Source organism: Mesocricetus auratus, unplaced genomic scaffold, assembly GCF_017639785.1.
Source record: "Mesocricetus auratus isolate SY011 unplaced genomic scaffold, BCM_Maur_2.0 Super-Scaffold_100015, whole genome shotgun sequence".
In the NCBI taxonomy this organism is placed as follows: Eukaryota; Metazoa; Chordata; class Mammalia; order Rodentia; family Cricetidae; genus Mesocricetus; species Mesocricetus auratus.
In genome coordinates, this window is record NW_024429198.1 from 54,531,673 (window position 1) to 54,553,874 (window position 22,202).

Sequence of the window (22,202 nt, forward strand, 5' to 3'; positions counted from 1 at the left end):
ATGTTTACCTGCATGTATGTTCGTGCACCACATACATGCATGCCTATGAAGGCCAGAAGAAGACCCTGGATCTCTTGGTTCTGGTTAGAAGCAGTTGTGAGCCATCCTGTGGGTGCTGGGAACTGAATCAGAAGAGCAGCCAGTGTTCTTGACCCCTGAGCCATCTCTCCAGCCCCCTCCCCCAATATCTTTATAAAGCCTTCGTGGATTTTCTAGGTAGACACTGATGGAGGTGTTTTTAAGGGAAATGTTTTTGATTGTTTTAGTTTGTTTGTTTGTTTTGTTTTTTTCGAGACAGGGTTTCTCTGTATTGTTTTGGAAGCTGTCCTGGAACTAGCTCTCGTAGACCAGGCTGGCCTCGAACTCACAGAGCTCTGCCTGCCTCTGCCTCCCTAGTGCTGGGATTAAAGGCCTGCGCCACCAACGTCCGGATTAAGGGAAATGTTTTAACTGTGTGTCTTAGTCAGTGTTCTATGACCAAGTCAGTGCTTAAAAAGACAGCATTTAATTGAGGCTAACTTAGCGTTTCATCTGTTAGGCCATTTTCATCATGGCAGGGAGCATGGCGGCAGGCAGGCAGGCAGACATGTTGCTGATGGAGAAGCTCAGAGTTCTGCATCCAGGACCACAAGCAGCAGGAAAAGAAAGACACTGGGACTGCTTGAGCCCTTGAAACCTCAAAGCACACCTCCAGTGCCACACTTCCTCCAACAGGGCCACACCTCCTAATCCTTTCAAACAGTGACCCATTCAAATCTGTGAGCACGAGGGGGGGGGGGCGCGTTCTCATTCAGACTGCCACACTGTGGGAATCCTTTAATGGGTACTAAATAAGGCCTTTAGTTTTACAATTATCCCTTAGGATCATGTCAGAGGGTGCAGAATCACAGTGACGCTGTTTTTTCTGTTGCTGTGATAAAAACCATGACCAAGGCAGTAGAAGGAAGGGTTTATGTGGGCTTACAGCTCCAGAGGGTAAGAGTCCATCATCATCATGGTGGGGAAGTGTGTCCGCAGGGAGCCATGGTGGCAGGACAGCTAAGAGCAGAGAGTCTTTTGAAACCTCAGAACCTTTCTCCAGTAAGGCCATGCTTCCCAAGTTCCCCAGACAGTCACTGAAGACCGAGTCGTCAGATGACGCCACAGATGCCATCCTTTTGTTCTTCCTACTGGCAGCCCCTCTCCTTCCCTTTGTATCTGTGTCTGTGCGTCTGTGTGTCCATGTGTGTTTTCTGTCAGCACAACTAAGTGCACCTGGAATTGTCTGATCTCTTCTCTCTCACAGTGCTGTGGCCAGTTCTCATAGCCTCGGAACTAGCTTTTACCAAATAAGGCAGTCGTTCCACAAATTTTAATATCTTGCATTTTTATTCAGTTAAAAATACTTTGCAACCTTTTGATCACCTTTGACCTCTTGGCTGTTTTTAAATGTATTGTTTGTTTTCTAGGTATTTTTTAGTGACTGGTTTTTATTTTCGTTTCACTGTAATTTCACATTGTGACTTGAAGCTTGGGAAATCTGATCTCATCTCATGTTCAGTTGGAAAGCGTGTTTGGTCTGTGGATAGCATGCCGGTGATTTAGTCACTGGTTAGTTGAGCATGGTGTTATGATCTTTATGCTCTCAGCTGTCTTGAGGAGGCTTTGAGATCTCTAACTATGCTATACTTAGGGGATTTACCTTTTTCTTTCAATCTGTTCTTTGTTTGAAGCTGTGTTGGTAGATTTGTTTGTAAACAGTTACGGTGCTGTCCTCTTCCCTAGTCTGCTTATTTGTTATTGTGGAGTGGCCGACCCTCTTTCAGTAATACTGACTCCTTGTTCACCAGAGCAGACTCTAAACTGTTAACCTTGCAGTTCATACACACATGACTCGTCATAAAAAGTTGTAACGTTCTTATTACTCAGGGTCCCTGATGAATCATCTCCCTTTGCCTAGAACCTGGTCTTTGTGGTTGTGTTACCACCCAGAAGCTCTCTGTGGAGCTCTGTAGGTAAATTCATTAAGATGGACTACAGAAAGATCCATCTATTTTAGATGTCCTCTTTTGACTGTTCTGCTTCCCTGGTGTCACCGTCTCGTCTCTGTCCTGCAGGCAGCTCAGAAGGAACATGCAGCGATCATTCTTTGGAGCACAATGTCTTGGAAACAAGTGCAGAGTCTTGTTTTCCACACCCTGACTGTCACGCAGATGGCCTTCTCACCTGATGACAAGTTCTTACTGGCTGTGTCCAGAGATCGAACCTGGTCTTTGTGGAAGAGGCAGGATGTGACCTCACCCGAGTTCGGTAAGCAGCTTGAGTGGCAAAGGTTATCAGTAAGGCAGTCGCGTCCGAGCTGTCCACATTGAGCAGCTGTGAGATAAGAGGAAGGTGACAGGTGAAGACAGCCTTCTGGCTGGGAGGATTCAAGGCTCTTAGGCAACTGGGGAGCACTTGACTTTCCTTGTCAGGTTTTATTTAAACCTTTCTTTTAAGATTTATTGATTCATTATTTATTTGTGTGTGTGTGAGGTAAGGGACAGACACAGCTCATTCCTCATGGTGAGGTGAAAGCTGTCAGCTATGGTCCGGACTAGTTTGGATTTTGAATCTTGATCTTCTCTTGAGTGTGAGGTGTGTATAGTGGGCCCGCCGTTGTCCCCCACGATTTGTGTGAGCTGTGGTGTTCAGTAGACTGGGAGTATTGGGTGCATTTTTGACTTAACAATACTTTCCATTCGTGACTGATTTGCCTCTGTAAGTTCAGAGCATTTGTTTTCCTTTGGCATCACTAGTGACTTCATTTTAAAAGTTGAAGTGCTGGACCACTGAGATGGCTCAGCAGGTAAAGGTGCTTGCCCAAGCCTGAGGACCAAATTCAGTGTCGAGTGCAGTGTGGGGAGTGTAGAGTGCAGAGTGTAGAGTGCAGTGTGGGGAGTGCAGAGTGTAGAGTGCAGTGTGGTGGTGCAGAGTGTAGAGTGCAGTGTGGCGGTGTAGAGTGCAGTGTGGCGGTGTAGAGTGCAGTGTGGCGGTGCAGAGTGTAGAGTGCATTGTGGGAGTGCAGAGTGCAATGTGAGAGTGCAGTGTGGGGAGTGTAGAGTGCATTGTGGGAGTGCAGAGTGCAGTGTGGGGAGTGTAGAGTGCAGTGTGGGGAGTGCAGAGTGCAGTGTGGGGTTCAGAGTGCAGTGTGGGAGTGTAGAGTACAGTGTGGGGAGTGTAGAGTGCAGTGTGGGGAGTGCAGAGTGTAGAGTGCAGTGTGGGGAGTGCAGAGTGCAGTGTGGGGAGTGCAGAGTGCAGTGTAGAGTGCAGAGTGCAGTGTGGGGAGTGCAGAGTGCAGTGTGGTGGCGGTGCAGTGTAGAGTGCAGTGTGGGAGTGCAGAGTGCAGTGTGGGGAGTGCAGTGTGGGGAGTGCAGTGTGGGGAGTGCAGAGTGCAGTGTGGGGAGTGCAGAGTGCAGTGTGGGGAGTGCAGAGTGCAGTGTGGTGAGTGCAGAGTGCAGTGTGGGGAGTGCAGAGTGCAGTGTGGGGAGTGTAGAGTGCAGTGTGGGGAGTGCAGAGTGCAGTGTGGGGAGTGCAGAGTGTAGAGTGCAGTGTGGGGAGTGCAGAGTGCAGTGTGGGGAGTGCAGAGTGTAGAGTGCAGTGTGGGGAGTGTAGAGTGCAGTGTGGGGAGTGTAGAGTGCAGAGTGCAGTGTGGGGAGTGTAGAGTGCAGAATGCAGTGTGGGGAGTGTAGAGTGCAGTGTGGGGAGTGTAGAGTGTAGAGTGCAGTGTGGGGAGTGCAGAATGCAGTGTGGGGAGTGTAGAGTGCAGTGTGGTGTGCAGAGTGCAGTGTGGGTGAGGGCAGCATGGCTAAGCACAGTGGTGAAGTGGCCCTGGAGTTGATGTTGGTGCCCAGACAGACCTCGCGGGTTAGAAGAGGAGCCGCTTGTCCTGATTGGGAGTAATGTATGTGTGATTATTTATTTATTTTTTTCCCAGACCCATTTTTCAGTCTCTTTGCATTCACCAACAAGATCACTTCTGTGCACAGTAGAATCATCTGGTCTTGTGACTGGAGTCCTGATAGCAAGTATTTCTTCACTGGAAGTCGAGACAAAAAGGTAATGTTTTTTTCAATAAAAGATAAAATAATACTTTATTGAAATGTAAAATAATGTTTTTGCAGTTAGGCTTAAAATCAGATTATTCTGCCTTTCTGATGAGATGTTTACAAATTCGTGGTGTCCCCTTTATATATGTACATTGGAAAGGTTTTCCTTGTTAAACTCTACATATTTCTCTGAAACATGAAGAGAAGACCTTTGGTCAGTTTCTTTCATCAGGTAGCCCCAGTGCAAGAGAAGGGATGAATAGTCAGCCCTTGGTCGAGAGTAAGAGCCCAGGAGAGCAGGGAGGCTGGAGACACCATTTCTAGTCTTCTGACCAATGTGGCTGCCGAGCCTCCCCCAATGGTGCTGTCTGCCTCTTCAGTGCTGGGTTAGGCACAGCGCCTTGCTTGGCAAGTGTTTGTTCTAGTTTGGGCTTTATTTTTAATACAGGCACTGGGAATCAAACACAAGTTCTCGTGTTTGTGTGGCAGACCTTGAAAGACTCTGCTGTCTCCCCAGCTCCCATTTTCTAGTAGTAAAGGTTAGGACCTTTTAATTCAGTGACAGAAAGGGGCAGAACCTGGCAGGAGCTTGAAAAACTCAGGATAAGTTAGGCAGTCCTCTGTGTTTGAACTCGCCCTTTTCCTTGTTGCCTGACGACTGCCCTTAGCTCCTGCTTGTCCCTCTGGTTTTGTGCTCTGTAAAGCATTGCCACTTCTGCGTTTCTAGTCCAGGGCTGGTAGAATGCTGTAGTGTTTCTTTTAGCTGCTCTTCCCCTTCTAGTGATAACACTCCAGAGAACTGACACAGCGCTGGCGTGGGCCTGGTGACACCCAGGTTAAACACCCAGTGTGAGCTGTCAGCTGTCGTTCTCCCAGACTGGCTGTTGGTTCCCTTCCTGGGTGTCTTGCTGGGTGCTGAGGAAGCAAGCTCTGTCTGCTAACTGTTGGCGATAGAGTGGCTGAACCAGACCAGCTGCTCTGCCAGCCTCAGAAGTGTGTGCTGCTTCCCAGAGCCTCTGTGGAGAGGTGACCAGTCAGACTCCCTTGAACCCTGGGCTCCAAGGGAAACCCATGTCTTGTGTGGTGGCCAAGTTGACTGCCTGAGCACTGGGCAGTAGAGAAGAGGAACCTGGTGTCCTCTCCAATAAACCTCTTGCAGGTTCTGAGGGTGGCATCTGTAGCCAGGACATGGTGGATGGTGTTTGACTGCATCGGAACCATGTCGTGTGTCACGGAATGCACTAGATAACACTCATGCTCTCTGGATGCGCTTCTGTAGCTGAGGTCCCAACCCATGTCTGCCACACTGTGACTTCTCTGGGATGCACAAAACCCCAGAGCAGATAGTTTTCATCCTCTACTGGGATTTGAACACACCACTGGAAACCTTGCAGAGAAAGTTTCACAATGTCATCTGTGTTCTAGGTGGTTGTCTGGGGTGAGTGCAACTCCAATGATGACCTCGTGGAGCACAGCATTGGCCCCTGCTCCTCTGTCCTGGATGTGGGCAGTTCTGTGACAGCTGTCAGTGTCTGCCCCGTGCTGGACCTAGTCCACAGGTCAGTTTCTTCAGATTTGGTCGTTCAGTAGCTAGCATCTCAGTTTTCAAGTCAGCCCAGTGGTGGTGGTGGCACCTTTAATCCCAGCACCTGAGTTTGAGGCCAGCCTGGTCTACAGAGTGAGTGACTTATAAAACATGGGGGTGAACTTAAAGGTGGGGAAGGGTTAAATGGAGTAAGGGGCTACGTGAGCTTCAGAGGCTGCAGCTCTTATGACACTCTGGTGAGGAGGAATTCCTTTCTCTGGGGCCTTTTTGAGAATATAAAGCACCCAATACATAGTCTGTATATCAAAATTATACAGCCAAATTCATAAGAACAGATATTCTGGAGTCTGTATTTCTTGCAGACTTTGCAAGGCAAATTTTCTCCATGAGAAGTCAATTGTGGTGGGTTGTTACCTAGAATATTAAATTCTACTTCTGTAATAAATGATAAGGCTCTCAGCAGGAGAACAGGAGTTGGTGCAGCCTGCTGGGGAAACTGTAGCTTGTGGGCTTTGGAAGGAAAGGACAGGTGGACCTTCGTGCATCCTCTGTAGAGAGGAGCCTGGAGGATATACAGAGGCAGTGCAGGCGGGTGATAGAGGGAAGAGAACTCATACTGACCCAGCCTGCCGTCTCCCTCCCTTGATAACAGATATGTGGTAGCAGTCGGATTGGAGAGTGGGAAGATTTGTTTATACTCCTGGAAAAAGACCAATCAAGAAGTCAATGACTGGACCCGGTGTATAGAAACAACTCCAAGGTATCTTCTTCCTACTTTGCTTCCATCTGATTAGATAGAAAGAGGGTTGGTGGCAAATCTGTGACCATTTTCATCTTTGTCTCTGGTGTTAAGAGTCAAATAGTACCTCTTAACATGATGTTTGCTAGCATGGTGGGCTCGGGTATTGTCCACTCAACTGCAATGCTGGTCTGTGTCATACTGCCCCCCTTGCCTCTCCTCTCTCCTCTGCTTTGCTTCCTAGGGTGGGGTGGGGTGGGGTGGGGGAGTGGGGAAGGGGTTGTCTCTTGACCCTGATCCTCTTCCATCTACATTCTGGGATCACAGGCCTGCACCGTGACACCCAGTTTTGAATGTGCTGGGATGGAACCTAGGGCTTCAGACATGTAAGGCAAGTGTTCTGCCCACTAAGCGACATCCCTAACTCCATCAGAGGCTATTTTAATTTGCCTTTATGCACAAGTTAATTGTTAATGTTAATTGTTTTTAATTCATGTCTAAGCTTTCAGGAAGTCATTGATAGCTTTCTGTGGCTCATTTTCTTGAGCTTTTCAATCTTCCTCGTCTGTACTGTTTAAACATAATTTCAAATACTTTTCTAAACACAGTGTCATGGCGAGTGTGAGAGATTAGGGAGAGCTGGCCTTGCACAGCTGTGTCCTCGAGAGGAGCTTGTCTCTGTCAGTGCTCATTGTGACTGTTAAAATGTGTCTGCCGTGTTGCAGCTGTCGTAGCGTGTGCCCGGCTCGCAACAAGAGAGAGCCGCTGACGTCCTCTTCCATAGGGCCTTCTCGCCCTTGCCGTCCCTTTTCCTTCCTCCTCCTGTCTTGTAAGCCATAGAGCTCTGCCCGCGTTGGTACAGACGACTCCCGTGGCCCCACTGTGGGACAATTTCCTTCCTTGTTGTTGTAATGATAGGGTTGTCATGTGGAAGTAGTTTTGGATTTAATACATTGTTATTTGGATAGCTATTCTTCTAATTACTAAATTTTAACTTTTTGCTGGTAATACATTCACAGAAATAAAAGCAAGACTTTCAGACTGACTTTCTAAGGACCTTGTCTTGTAATTAACTGATGAATTTTGTGGTGCTAGGAATTCAACCAGGGCCTTAAACATGTTAGAAAAGTACTCTATAACTAGACTACATTCCCAGTCCCCCAGATCTCTTTTATCTTTTTTATCTTCCCTCTTCCCTCCCTGTGTCTGTGTGTGTGTGTCTGTGTGTGTGTCTGTCTGTCTTTTTGAGATAGTCTTACTATATATAGGTCTATTTGGCCTAGAACTTGAATGTATAACCCATCCTGGACTTGAACTTGGAACCACCCTCCTGCCTCTGACTCCCAACCGTCTGAGTCATACATCTCTGTGTCTGAGTGTGCATGCGTGTGTGTTCTAGCATGCACCCATCTCCTTGCATATATGCAGAGGCCGGAAAAGGCGGTCAGGTCTGCTGTTCTAGTCCTCTCTGCCATACTCACTTGAGATAGGGTCTCTCATTGAATCTGGAGTTAGGCTGGTGGCCAGCAATCTCCCTGTCTACACCCCACACAGCACTAGGGTTGCAGGAGTATGTACCTAGTCTTGTTTTTTACATGAGTCCTGAGATGTACATTCAAGTGATCTCATTTGCATGGAGATGCATTTCTCTAGGGCCCTCCATATCTTTTAAATATGTGTGTTAACATGCTAGGTTTAAAGAAGAAATAAAACAAGCCAAAAAAACCCATCATTTTTTATAAATAATAAGTTATGTCCTTCAGAATATGTTAGTTGATCACCATTAATAGGATGAGAAAAACGTATTTAAGGAATGCTGACAGTGGCTGGGCCCTCTGTGATTAGCATGGCTTTTGGAGCTTCTTTTTCAAAACTGTGTCCCAAACCTTGATAAGTTGTGATGTGAGAAAAACCAGTAACAATGCTTTTTATAGTGTTGCTCAATTAGACCTTGCCTTTTTAAAACTCAGCACCCATATTTATAGAGCTTGATATTCACAGTACAGCTACCGTTTTTATTTATCGTGTCCAAGAGACTGGTGTTTTTTCACATTCCCCCTCAGGAAGATTGGCTCTCATTGAGGCACTCAAGTCACAGTCTGCATAACATATTAGCATTTCCTGTAGAGCGTTCTCAGAAAACATTGCACACAGCAGCACCTTCTCATGGCTATTTCTGTAAGCTGTGACATCTCTCCTGGGTTGGACATGACTCTCTGAGCTGAAGCACATCAGGCCTATTAACATGACTTATATGGGGCAGCAGATCTTCAGGGAGGCTCAGAAGGTCCTCACTCTCTGAAATTATTTGAGGTGAACACTTGACAGGTCTGTAGCTGCCCATTCATCCCCATACTCTTTTGAGTAAGCCCAATAAACTCAGGTTCACTGAACTTGACCAGGCTGAATGCTGTCTGTGCAGTCTGTCTCAGTGAAAGAACCTATGTTCCCTGCACCATAAGGATTCATGCTCACCCAGGCTGTAAGGGTCTATACTCACCCAGGCTGTAAGGGTCCATACTTACCCAGGCTGTAAGGATTCATGCTCACCCAGGCTGGGTTCAAGCCCCTTTCTTCAGACTTGCACCTCCTGGCCTACTGACCCCTGGCCCATATGAAGGTGAGATCTGTGCCCCGAGCTCTCTTTCAGTCTCTGTGCTTTAAAACCTGCATAGGAGTTTTGCTCTTGGTTTCAATCATTTGAGTGCTTGTTTACCAGTTTGACATGGAGAGTGTCACACTTTGTTCAGGAGCTATGGCTACTCTGTTTGGTAGTGTCTTGGGGGACTTGGGAGCAGGAACCAGTTCATGTTCAATTTATTATCTTGCCTGACACCCTACAGTTAGGTGACCCTGAGACCGTGACCCTTACTGTGCAGTTCCTGAGGGTTTTACAGCACCTTTCTTTTACCAGCAGTAGAAATATTAAGTCCATCTATCTCTAGCAGTGTCAGCAGAACAAAATAACCCGAAGTGTGTTGCAAAATTGAAACACATTCAGTAATGTTATCTTGAAAGACTAGATTGTTAAGAAATTTTCATTTATTTATGTGTGTGTTTGTGTATGAGCATGTACATGCAATGGTATGTGGAGGTTAGAGGTTAACTTGGAGGAGTTGGATTCTCAGAGTTGTTGAGCTAAGGTTGCAAGGCTTGTTTGGAAGTGCCTTTACCTACTGAGACATCTTTCTGGCCTCTGAAAGCCTTAATAGTCATTTCAGATCGGGCGGTGGTGGCGCACTCAGGAGGCAGAGGCAGGCAGATCTATGGTTTCGAAGCCAGCCTGGTCTACAGAGTGAGCTCTTGAAAAAAACAAACAAAAAACAAGGTCATTCTATGGATGCTTAAAACATGACAGAAATGTATTATTTCTTGTTTTTTTTTTGCGGTGTCATTGGCCACTGCGTAAGGTGTTAGTCTGTTTTGAAAGTAGACTAAGATTCTTTCATTATAGGATAAAATTACTGGAGGGTAGACTTGTATCCATTTGTAACAGCTGTCCAGGCGCCCAGCTTGTATCACTGCAGAAAGCTTCTAGGGTACTGCAGTCATGGCTTGTGCTGACCTTTTGATGTCTGTCTCGTTTGCAGCCAAGGTCACGCGCTTGGTGTCAGAAAGATTGCCTGGAAGAGCTGCAGTGGGGACACCGAGGAGCCTCACGAGGTCACCGAGTGGCTGCACTTCGCAAGCTGTGGTGAAGATCACACTGTGAAGATTTACAGGGTTAGCAGGTGTGCACTGACAGACATGACACACCCTGCCGTGCCTCACGGGTGTTAGGATGCCCCTCCTCCTGCCGTCCCCTGGAGGCCCTGGCTGCTTTCCCTTGCTGTGTACACATACAAACGCCCAGATCTCACCCCCACCGTCAGAGAGGATTGGGTCTACCTGTGTGTTCCTCGTGAAGGACATTTGTTCCTCGTGGCTAGATTTGTCTCATTTTGTATTGTGTTGAGTCTTTAGCTCTCTCTGTGTAAGTTTTGTGCTGTGACAGCATGCTGGAGGAAGGGTACTAGGTGAAGAAAAAGGTTTTTTAGCTCAGAGTTCTGGGAGTTGAAGAGCATGGCCCTGGGATCTGCTTGGTTCTGATGAGGGCCTTGTGGGTAGGCTGACAGTACTGGGAAATGTGTCTGGGAAAGGGAGATCACATGATGGACAGGAAGCCAGAGAGATTGAGGAAGGTACCACATCTGTTTAAAACCCTCTCACTTGGGGCTGGAGAGATGGCTCAGCAGTTAAGAGCACTAACTGCTCTTCCAGAGGACCTGAGTTCAATTCCCAGCACCCACATGGTGGCTCACAACCATCTGTAATGAGGTCTGGTGCCCTCTTCTGGTGTGTAGAAATATGTGCATGCAGAACACTGTATACATAATAAATAATAAAAACGTCTTAAAAAAAAAACACATTAGACAGTAGACTTTTCCAGCACGTGACTTCTGGAATGTACACTCAGATGTGTCCAAAGCACTTTCTTTGGGATGCTTTCTTATTTATCACCTTCTTCAGAGGCTGGAGATTGAGGGAATAACAGAAGCCCAGAGTGTTCGATTTTTACTTTTACACTCCATCTAAATAAGCACACCACACACAGTGTGCTGTCTTGACCTCTTTTTCCTACTAGCTGCCAAGTATTCCAGAACTTGGCAGGCAGTTGTAAGCTTGAACTGTAGCCATTCCCTTGCTTTATCTAAAGAAAGGCATTGAGATTCTTCTCTTAAAAACTTCAAGTATCATTTCTGGATTTTAAGTAATAAATCGGGCTGGACAGTAAGCGATCTGAGTTAGATGACAGCTGATGTCATGAGAGTGAAGGGTGAGTGTCGCCAGGGAGGCTCAGAGGGGAGGCTCTGGGATGAGGAGGCCTGTGTGAGTGGGAGCTTGCGAGAGGTTTGGACTCACCACAGCCCTCCCGGGAAGTGGTCACCTGACAAGGTGATGTGAAGGGAAGGAATGAGACCTCCCTGTTGGGAGAAGATACCACTGTCAGGCTGAGGTTATCTTTCCCCGTGTTTTACCTGCCCCTCAGCTCAGCGTGGAATTCAGACAGCACAGTGAATGAAAGTCTTGACAACTTTCCTAGGCAGAGGAGAAATGATAGGATTTTTCCAAGTACACCGTTTGCTTTGAACCCCAGGAGTCATATATGTCCCCGTGTCTCCTTGGTCTCATCTGAGGAAAGTGGATCTGTTACTCATTCCAGCGGGAGAGAGTGAGAACTGAACACTTTGTACACGTCGGGGGGGGGGGGCTGGGGGGAGGCGGGGACAGGGACTCAGTCTCCCTGGCAGCATTGGGAAAGTCCTGGGTGGGCTGTGCTGAGCTAAAAGTAGACAAGATATGCTGCTGTCAGTGGTTCTTTCGTGTGTGTGTGTGTGTGTGTGTGTGTGTGTGTGTGTGTGTGTGTGAGAGAGAGAGAGAGAGAGAGAGAGAGAGAGAGAGAGAGAGAGAGAGAGAGAGAGAGAGAGAGAGAGCATCACCTCTCCAGCTGCTCATAAACTGATAACTGGCACTGAGTTTCAGTCTTGATGGCACTCCTGTCATGTTGTAACCTCAGCCCTCAGCTCTCCCACCCCCACCCCACCCCCCAAACCATACATCCACGCCCAGAGACGGAATCTGCTTCAACCATCTCCAGGTGACTGAAAGACCTTCCAGCTTTAGAAGCCCTGTGGCACGGCTTGAACGCACAATACCGTCCATACCATGTTTTCATATTGATGCCTTCCTGGAGTCTTCAAAGTGTCTTTCTGGGTCAGCCTTGTGCACAACAATAAGAGTTGAGTTTCTGATTTTAGTGCCATTTTGAAAAGCCCACGGAATGGGGAGTGTGGCCCCAAAAGCACACATAAGAGTGGGCGTGGTGGTTCCCAGCTGTAATCCCAGCACTTTGGTAGCTTCTTATTTCCGTACTCAGTAACTGTGACCTTAGAGTCCACATGGCAGAAGACCTCGTGCACACACGAGGTTGGTACAGGGGTGGTCTGTTGCTGTTGGTGTCCTGATTGTATGGGGTCCTGGTTAATTGTACAGATTTTTTGGTTCATTACTATGAAGAGACACCATGACCACAGCAACTCTTAAAAAGGAAATCATTTAATTGGGACTTGCCTACAGGTATGTTAATATCATGCTGGTTTTATTGCTATAGTTGTGTATTACAGTTTGAAATCAGGATAGTGATGCCTCCAGAAGTTCTCTTATTATTCAGGATTGTTGTAGCTATCCTGGGTTGGTTTGTTTGTTTTTTCATATGAAGGTGAAAATTATCTTTCCAGTATCTGTGAAGAGTTGTATTGGTATTTCGATGGGGATTACATTGAATCTGTAGATTGCTTTTGGCATGATGGTCATTTTTGCTGTATTAGCCCTGCTGACCGAAGAGTGTGGGAGTCTTTCCATTCTCTGATGTCTTCTCCAACCTCTTAAAGCGTTTACTATACGAGTCCTTCACTTGCTTGCTTACAGTTAGCCCCAAGACATTTTTTGAGGCTATTATGAAAGGTATTGTTTCCCTGACTTCTTCCCCAGTCTGTCATTTGTATACAGGAAGGGTACTGATTTTTGTGTGCTAATATTGTGTCCTGGTATTTTGCTGAAGGTGTTTTTCAGCTGTAGAAGCTTCCTGATGGAGTTTTTAGGGTCTCTTATGAATAAAATCATGTCATCTGCACATAAGAGTACTTTGATTTTTTTTCCCTTCCTAGTTGTGTCCTTTTGATCTCCTTCAGTTGTCTTTATGGTTCTAGCTAAGACTTTAAGACTTTATAGAATAGGTATGGAAAAAGTGGACAGCTTTGCCTTGTTCCTGATTTTAGTGGAAATGCTTTCAGTTTCTCTCCATTTAGGTTGACATTGGCTGTGGGCTTACTGTATATAATCGATACTGTTTTGTGGTATATCCCTTTTATCTCTGACTCTCTGGGCCTTATTTTTGTGTTTTTGATCTTTGAGACAGTTCCTCTGTGTGACCCTGGCTGGCCTGAAACACTCTGTGTAGCCCAGGCTGGCCTTGAGCTCCAGGGAATGCAGTTGAGGTGGGGAGAGGAGACCTGTATGCACACTGTTCCTGAGCTGAGGGTAAGAAGAGGGATTGTAATGGAGGACAGGGAGGATAGTGTGAGTCACCTGACCTGAGGCCCACCCCCACCCCCCACCCCCCCCCCCGGCTGCTGGCACAAGAGAATAGAGTGGACTAGAAGGGAGGGCTGGGAGGGCCCCTAGGGAATGCAGGTCCAGCTGATGTTCTTATCTACTGAGGCATCTCCAGCACTGCATGTGCTGGAAAAATCGATTTTATGTTTCAGTTATGTGTAGATGTGTGTGGGTGTGTACAAGCGAATGCAGGTGTGCCAGGAGGCCAGGGTGTTGGATTTCCTTGGAGCTTGAGTTACAGGTGGCTGTGTGATGCCTGTGGGTGCTGGGAATAGAACTCAGGTCCCCTCCAAGGTCAGCATGTGCTTCTAACCTTAGAGCCATCTCTCCAGCTCAGTAAGTGTCTCTTGGTCTCCCTGTGCCTCTGCCTTTCAACTGCTGCGGTTTCGTGGGAGCTACCATGCCTAGCTCCTTGTAAGCACTTTGGGGCCATATTACCCATTCTTTTGGCCTTTCAAAATTGACTCTGGCTGGGCAGTGGTGGCGCACACCTTTAGTCCCAGCACTGAGCAGGCAGAGGCAGGCGAATCTCTGTGAGTTTGAGGCCAGCCTGGTCTACAGAGTGAGTTCCTGGACAGGCTCCAAAGCTACAGAGAAATCCTTTATATTGCTGCGGTCTTGCAACATTCAGGGGAGTAGGTCCTGCACCTCACATGGGCAGCACAATAGAGCCAACCCCATTGGCAGAGGTGTGAGCAAGCCAGTCTGATAGTGTGAGCATGGGAGAGCTGTCCCCATTACCCACCTGTCATATGGCAGCATGGGCAGCAGAGAGGTGTCATGCCCCCCCCCATGCTGCTCACTGGAGGCAGCTGGGGGAATCTGGCATTAAAGTCAAAGTCATATAGCAGGAGAGCTACCCTGCTCATCAACTGTAGCACTCGGGCGAGTGACCCCTACCTCACGCCTGGACAACACAGTAGAGCTGGCCCCGAAGGTGTGGGTGTGGGAGATCTGACTGAGGACTTGAAAGCAGAGCTGGCCCTGCCCCTTGCTCATCACTTCAGAAAGTAAACTCACCCTGTGGTGAGGACAAGGGAGAGCTGGCGGGCTGACCAACCTGCAACTACCCAGGCCCAGAACCACGGTTATGAGTTGACCCACCCAACATCCACCCCATCTGTGGCCTGCAGACCCAAGCTGCAGGGGCTCCACAACACAGGGCAACAGCAGGTAACCAGGAGGACCCAGTGAGGCCCAGCATCGATAGTGTGCAGACACCAGAGGCCTCGAACCAGACCAATGGCTCTTTGCAGTGATGAACACTTAGCAGGTAAAGATATACGGATGACACACTGTCACACTACAGCTTCCATGACAAGATTTCCCCCCTTTCTTTTTTCTCTTAAATTGTATCTGTGGCAGGGGCTGCAAGGGTAGAGGGTGGGTATGCAGGGATGGGAAATGAATGTCTCCAGATGCATGCTGTGAAAGACACAAAGGGTAAATAAAGAGAAAGTTAAAAAAAGGTTTCTATGGTTATGGTTCACAGCAGTGGAAACCCTACCTAAGACAGTTAACGTCGGAGGGTTCATGCTACAAAGGGAGATGCTGTGTGACTCACTTAACTAGCTCTCCAGAGAAAGCATGCCTAAAGACAGTACAGTGGTGCTGACCAGAGCCTGAGGGAGGGGAGATGTGTGATGCGCACACTATCACAGGACAAAAGGGTTCTGGAGCTTGTGTAACGAGCACACAGACCTATAAAACTAGTGCGTACAATGGCAGGTATGTTTAACCACAGTTTTGAGAGATGTTCATAGACACACCCTTCTGGGTGTTAATTGGTATGCCTGAGAAATCCCCAAATAGAATATATTTGGATGCTTCACCCTGGGTATCGGGGTCATCATACTACCTTCTTATATGTTTAAAAGTTCCTTGTATAGTCTCTAAATGGCAAGTCCATAGATGGGATACCAACGGATGTATTTTGTTACTCCTTCCCCTTCTAACAAATAGGAGGTGGCTCACTTGGAGCCCCCTGCCATCACAAGCCAGAAGCCTGGATGACAGAGACCATAAGGCTGGAGGGAAGGGAGAGACAGAAGGGATGGTGGCACTCTGGAAGCTGGAAGATCTAGAGAACCCTGAACCCAGTCAGGTGGGCCTATTGCTCTGGAACCAAGTTGGAAGGCGCCCTCCTGGGATCTGAGCATTAGCTCTGTCAGCTCTCTCAAGCGCCCCCTCCAGCTAGTGGCCACTGGCTGTCCTGAGGGTTGCCTTGACTGAGTTCTGTGTGTTCCCGAAGGCCACCTAAGTGCAGCTCAGAACCTCCACTGGAGGAATCCGTGGATGAGGTTTTGCGTCTGGGCTCACCCTGGCTTTCACCACGGGCAAACCTCTCCTTCATCTCTGTGAATGGAAAGAATATTAGAGTATTAATTGATTTTCACTTCAACTATGTATGAAAGAAAATGTAAAATTATCTCTCCTTTATACAAGATAGACTATTTCTGAAAAAGTCGAATTAGGCAACCCGGGATGGTCAGGGAATTCCTCAACATCAGACACCCAGGCTCTAAGTCTGCCCCGTGTCTTCTTGCTGCTTGGCCTGCCGTGGTCTCTGCATCCCAGCTAGAAAAGAAGAGAGAAACCCTCCCTAACTAAGGGAGTTTCTTGAAGTCCACATAGTTCTGTCCAGTATCCTTGACTAGAATTTAGGATTCTGGCTATTTTCAGTATAAAGAGAAGCTGGGAAGTGAATTCCACGCCCCCAAGCACTTTTGATTTTTGAGTCAGAGTTTCCACTGTATCATAGTCTTCTCTCTGATTTCCTCCCCACTCCATCCCTCCCTCCCACCCCACCCTCTTCCCTCCCTCCTCCCTTGCTCAATTGAGGTTCTAATCCAGGGTTTCCCCATGCTTGAAAACGCTTTACCAAGGAGCTGCACCCTTAGCCCCCGAATGGCTTTTTTTGGGGGGGTCTGTCCACCACACCTAGCAGGGTGCATTGTCACCCAGTTACAGAATTAGGGGTGTATCAATTTGCTAAGGCAAATAAGCCAGCAGGAATCATCCTCCAATGTTACTTGTCAGTTACTGTGTAGAATGACTAATATCCTTCCCCCTTCTTGGTGGTATGGACTTGAGAGGCAGAGAGCAGAGGGGAGGGGAGGTGCGTCCCAGCCCAGAAGGAAGAGGGAGGGGCAGCTTCTGAATGAACGCAGAAGTTCAGCTCCCAGGAAAAACAGCAGCAGGAGGAGCCCACCCGTGTGTGTGCAGCCTGCGGGCTCTGATTCTGCCAGTGCTCCCGGCTTTCTTCCCAACATTACATTATGAATGTGAATATTATGAATGGACCCTTGTTCCATCTCTTCATGATTCCAAGCTGCCCTACAGCTTCTACACACAGAAAAGGTCTCTCCAGCCCCTCCGGGGACGGAGCTTCCTGCTTTTTCTCTCTTTCCATTGCCGTCTAATTTGTTCTACTGCAGCAAATTGCTGTGCTTGGGAAAGAAACCCGCTCCATTGCTCAACTGGCCTCTTCTGATTTCCTAACCACCCCGGTACCTAGATGTGCAGCTCCCCTTTTAGGGAGGAACACGCTACTTAGGTGGATGAAATACTTGCATGACCTAAACCAAATTCACTCTTGTAGGAAACACCCACCCGAAACTCATGCTAACTTACCCGGAGATTTGATTCATGGTGATAGGCCTGGACGCCCAACTTCCTCCAAGGCCAAGAGGCAAAGGTCTTCTGGGGCTCACTGCGGAGTGAGCTGTGTCTCCATCCGCGTTGACCCTTATAAAGTGACAGAACTGACCTCGTTAGGTCAAAGTAAACTAAGTTATGGTAACCCTCACAGACCACCAGGCCCTGCCCTCTGGTTCTCCCGTTTATACTAGCTTTCTCTGTGTCACTGTCACCACCCCGCCCTCTTTCCCGAGCTCCTGAGGTGCCCTCACAAGCCTCCATGTGTCTTATTTCTCCAGACTCAGACACTAACATTTTTTTTTTTTTTTTTTTGGTTTTTCGAGACAGGGTTTCTCTGTATTGTTTTGGAGGCTGTCGGTCCAGCCTGGCCTCGAACTCACAGAGATCCGCCTGCCTCTGCCTCCCGAGTGCTGGGATTAAAGGCATGCGCCATCACCGCCCGGCGACACTAACATTTTTAGTACTGATTAGCAATCTCCACTTAAATGCTCTCAATGGAGCCCCACATTGTTTCTCTGTGCCTGAGTTCCCTGACTCCCGATCTCTGAGCCAGGCTTCCCGACCCCACTTGTCCCTGAATCCCATCATAACCCCACTGTTCTGGGCCAGAACACGTCTGCCCAAACTTTGAGGCAGCACCAAGGGAGAGGGTATACTTAACCACTAGGCTTCTCTACCATCATCGCCCTTCCCACTACATCTTTGGCCCTAACCCAGAATGTTGGGCTGGGAGTGGCTGGCTTTGATCCAGGCTTCAAACTTGGGAGTGGTGACCTCCCATCTGGTCGCCCAGCTGTTGGCTTCTGGGCCTCAGTCTGGGTTCTCCATTGAGCAGGGATGTGAGTCTCTTTCCTAGTCCCACAGTGCATGCTATTCGTGAGAACTTGTTCCCTAGTGGTGCCTTGCCTGAGTTCTGACGGTGTCTTCCCGTGCCACCAGGGATTGCACAACCAACCACCTCTAGCCTGCGCTTGGCACACCTGTCCTCCCAGTCCTTGGGCTGGCGGGTTTGCCTGGCTCTCCCAGCAGCGCGCTGGCACAGGGTCGCTGTGCTCTGAGCAGCCCTTGACCGGGTCACACTGGAGCTTTCGGGCTCCGATGTTGCACAACCGCTGGGAGTTTATCAAGCAGTCCAGTGGCTTTCCTCTGAAACGCGGAGCACTGGCGACCCCAGCAGTCCAAGTGCCCTTCCCTTTCGGATCTGAAGCTCATGGGACCAGGGTCCCCGGTTCTGGGCGAGGGGCACCCGGGATCACACATGCCTATCGAGAAAGCACGCACCAGCCTTAGTGGCACGGAGATATCCCAGGATCCCACCCAGGTGTCTGGGATGTCACCTGAGTAGTGCCGGGCTGTGTCAGAGACCGCGGAGTGCGTGGCTGGGTCCTGTCCTAGGTGGCCAAAGGCCACACCGAAGTGAAAGCACTCACAGTGAGTCAGCGCGCTGAGAGGAGGCTGGCCCGCGAGGCACCGCCCCTGGGTGGGGACCCGAGTCACCCACTGCCGCCCCGCGAAGTCTCTGGCCTCGCGCACTTCCCGGGCTGGGTGGCCTGGACCCCTTAGACCGCAGGCGAGGGCCATGGCCGGCGGGGCGGCCGGGCGGGGACCTGAGCCCCCGGACTTCCAGCGCCATCCAGAAGCCATCGCACCGCGCCTGGCCCACGGCTACCGGCTGCGCAGCATGAGAGAGCTGCGGGACCTGGAGTTCGGCCGCCTAGCAGGTGAGGGGCGGGTGCGGGGACACGCGGGGACACGCGGGGCTGGAACCTGCGTGCGAGGCGCGCTGTCTCATTTGGGGCGCACTTTGTGCTTGATCTCAGCTAAACGATCAAGAAGAGATGGACTCCTTGGGAATCGAAAGTCTGGGAGAGATTGTGAGCGCCTGCTTGGGTAGCGGGCTCCCCGCAGTCCCTTCCACAGTAGCAAGACTCTTTGCCATAACGGTTGCCTAGACTGCTCCGTGGTGCGAGACCAGCCTGGCCTCTCTTTGGGTCTCATTTTACACTTCAAAAAGGCTCTCCTTGCCCGCCTCTGTTGCCGAGAGAATATCCGACCCTAAAGACCCCATCGCAGCCAAGCTCACACAGTTCAGGATATTGAGCAGAGGTGTTTCTCGGATGCCCCACACGGGGTCAGGGGTGCGCGGGAGGCCATCGCACGCAGTTTGGAAAAGTGATTCTGTGGCGGCGGAGAACCCAGAGACGGTGATCAAACAACTGGCAGATCTCGCGAGGCCACGCCCCTCTCTCCGTAGCGAAGTCCTGTCTGCATTCTTTCCGAAACATTACTACTACTATTCCTCTTGGTAGTTTAAACAGGGTTCTATGTAGTCATGTGGTCCAGGTTGACTTTGAACTCGCTATGTAGTGGAGGCTTGCCTTGAACTTTGAGATCTGGGTTTAAAGGCGTGTCCACCCAAGATCGCCTGGCACCCAGCCTCATTTTTCTCTTTTCTGTAGCCAGAACAATGCTCTATGTGCGCTCTAGCTTGCTGGGAAGCTGGGAGAATTAGAGAAGAGTGCAATTTGAGCCTTAGCAGGACAAGCCTGCGAGCCTGCGAGTCGGACCAGATCACACCCTTTGGGATCACAAGGTGGAACCTGTTAATTGAGTTGGATATCAAGCTCGGATTAAGTGCAGGCGTAGCAGAGTCCAGCCCACTGCTGCGGGCTGAGTACTCGCCCTTAGTCAGGAACGTGACTGGGAGGGGGGCGCTTCATCAAACTTCAAGAACCCACTGTGGAGCAGGAAGGTCATGGGCCGGGGGACACGGGTCTGTTTGGTCACTCGGAGTGGTCACACACTGCCCCGCTGCGTGGGACAGAACAGCGGTGCTTTAGTCTTTTCCTGTTTGGAATAGTAATTAAGTATCCTTTGGTCACGGGAAGGTGGCCTCCTCCCTGGGTCTCCCTTCCTTCCTTTGTACGACTCCCCATTCTTCCCAATGCTGGGCCACTGGCTGGAGACACCCTTAACATCATGGCTGCCTCCCTTCATCCCCCTCTCCCTCTCTGCCCTTACTAGGGGGTTTCCTACCAAACAGAAGCAGTCGGCTGTGAGTACCCACAGGTGCACAGGGCAGGAGGCCTCTCTTTCTGAGGCAGGTCCCCGAGCCCGGTGAATGATTATTTCAGAGTCACAGTTCTATAACCTCAAATCCGCCAATCTTGATCTCTCAACCCTCAGCGATTCATACAGGTATGTTCAGGTCCCTCCTGGTCCCACTCCTTTTCCCCAGAGAGCAGCACCTGAACTTGACATTAGCTTATAGCAGCCGGTCCTCCAGGCTGGCCTTTAAAGCCTTTTAACACCCACAGTGATGGTATGTAGGTTCTTGTATGTATGTATGTATGTATGTATGTATGTACGTGCATACATGTATATATGTATGCATGTTGCATGTATGTATGTACCTATGCATGTATGTACCTATGCATGCATGTATGTATGCATACATTATGTATGTATGCATGTATGTATGCATGTTGCATGTATGTATGTATGCATGCATGTATGTATGTATGCACTTTTAGACAGTCTCACTCTGTACTCAGCCCTAGAAGTCATTATTTAGCCCAGGCTGGCCTCAATCTTGTGACCATCTTTCTGCCTCAGCCTCTCAAGTGGTAGGATTACAGGTGAGAGTCACTATACCCAGCAGGTCCTTTACTTACTTAGAGAATTCCCTGGATGCACTGTGGTTGAGGTAGACACCCCCCTAGAGAGAAGGGGTGGGAAGGAAAAGAGAGATTTATTCACTGGGTAGTCCTGGCTGGTCTGGAGCTTTCTATGTAGACCAGGATCACCTTGAACACACAGAGATTATCTGCCTCTGTCTGCTGTGCCTGGGGTTAAAGGTGTGTGCCACCATGCCTGGCCTAGAATACATTTTGTGCGTGTGCACTTGTGTACAGAGACGAGAGGATGTGACAAGTGTCTTCCTCTGTCGTTCTCTGCCTTATTTCTTGAGGCAGGGTCCGAACCCATCTCCACCTCCCTAGCCAAGGCATTACAGGTGTACACCGCCATGCCCAGCTATTTTATGCCCATCTAAGGGATGGAACTCTGGCCTCAGGCTTGGGTGGTGAGCACTCAGAAAACTCTCCATCCCTGAAGTAGACTTTTGTGGCCTAAACAGGTCCTTTTTCCTACCTCTGAGATACTGGAGCAGATTCACTTTTTTTTTTTCTCCATAGAAACAAGCTGGAGAGAGGCTGGGGAGTAACCCCCATGGAGCCAGAGTGGTCTAGCCTCTACCTCTTCTTCCCCTCCCTGGAGATTTTCTGCAGAGTTGAAAATGTACCTGCTTAACAACTGGTGTTCTGAGCAATTAAATGTACAGACTATAGGAGCTGAAAAGTTCTGCTCAACAACTAGTTGGATAGGGGTTTCCTGGCCTTGGTGAAAGGGGTGTATTGACTGTCCAGCTGTGGCCTGGGTAGACTTCCAGCATCAGGTGCCGACTGGCAATTAAAGGTTCATGGCCCGGAGGAATCCTGGTCTCTCTCCCCCTCTCCCCTTTCCCTCCCTCCTGCCCTCTGTCTCCTTTCCCCCTCCCCCTCTCCCCTTTCCCTCCCTCCTGCCCTCTCTCTCCTTTCCCCTCCCCCTCTACCTAGTCTCTATCTCCCCTCAGCATCTCTCTGTCTCTGAATATTAGTTTCTTAGTGCGAGACAACTAATGAAGCAGTCAAGTATTGCCAAAGAAAATAAAAGTAGTTTGACTTCTCTTTCTTTCTTTCTTTCTTTCTTTCTTTCTTTCTTTCTTTCTTTTCCGAGATAGGGTTTCTCTGTAGCTTTGGAGGCTGTCCTGGAACTCACTTTGTAGACCAGGCTGGCCTCGAACTCACAGAGATCCACCTGCCTCTGCCTCCCGAGTGCTGGGATTAAAGGCGTGCGCCACCAACGCCCGGCCTTGACTTCTTTTTCTGCAAGACCTAATGTTAGTTGGCTTTTGGATCGGTTGCCTGCTTTTCTTTATTTTATTTTATTTATTTATTATGTATACAATCTTATGCACACCAGCAGAGGACACCAG

The 22,202-nt window shown here is 49.0% G+C and overlaps 2 protein-coding genes across 4 annotated transcripts in view; both read left to right on the top strand.

The window, feature by feature from the left end:
- The window catches only part of Elp2 (elongator acetyltransferase complex subunit 2), a 33,536-nt gene extending 22,410 nt beyond the window's left edge, over window positions 1–11,126 (top strand). The window contains exons 18-22 of the mRNA XM_013124388.3: window positions 2,097–2,289; window positions 3,956–4,077; window positions 5,493–5,626; window positions 6,266–6,373; window positions 9,943–11,126. Coding sequence (XP_012979842.1) covers window positions 2,097–2,289; window positions 3,956–4,077; window positions 5,493–5,626; window positions 6,266–6,373; window positions 9,943–10,132 — 747 coding nt within the window. The 3' untranslated portion in view covers window positions 10,133–11,126. The remainder of the gene's footprint in view (window positions 1–2,096; window positions 2,290–3,955; window positions 4,078–5,492; window positions 5,627–6,265; window positions 6,374–9,942) is intronic.
- Window positions 11,127–18,746: 7,620 nt separating this feature from the next.
- Mocos (molybdenum cofactor sulfurase) overlaps window positions 18,747–22,202 on the top strand; it is a 48,807-nt gene continuing 45,351 nt past the window's right edge. For all 3 annotated transcript variants that reach the window (XM_040757954.1, XM_040757952.1, XM_040757953.1), the window contains exon 1: window positions 18,747–18,888. In XM_040757954.1, coding sequence (XP_040613888.1) covers window positions 18,747–18,888 — 142 coding nt within the window. The remainder of the gene's footprint in view (window positions 18,889–22,202) is intronic.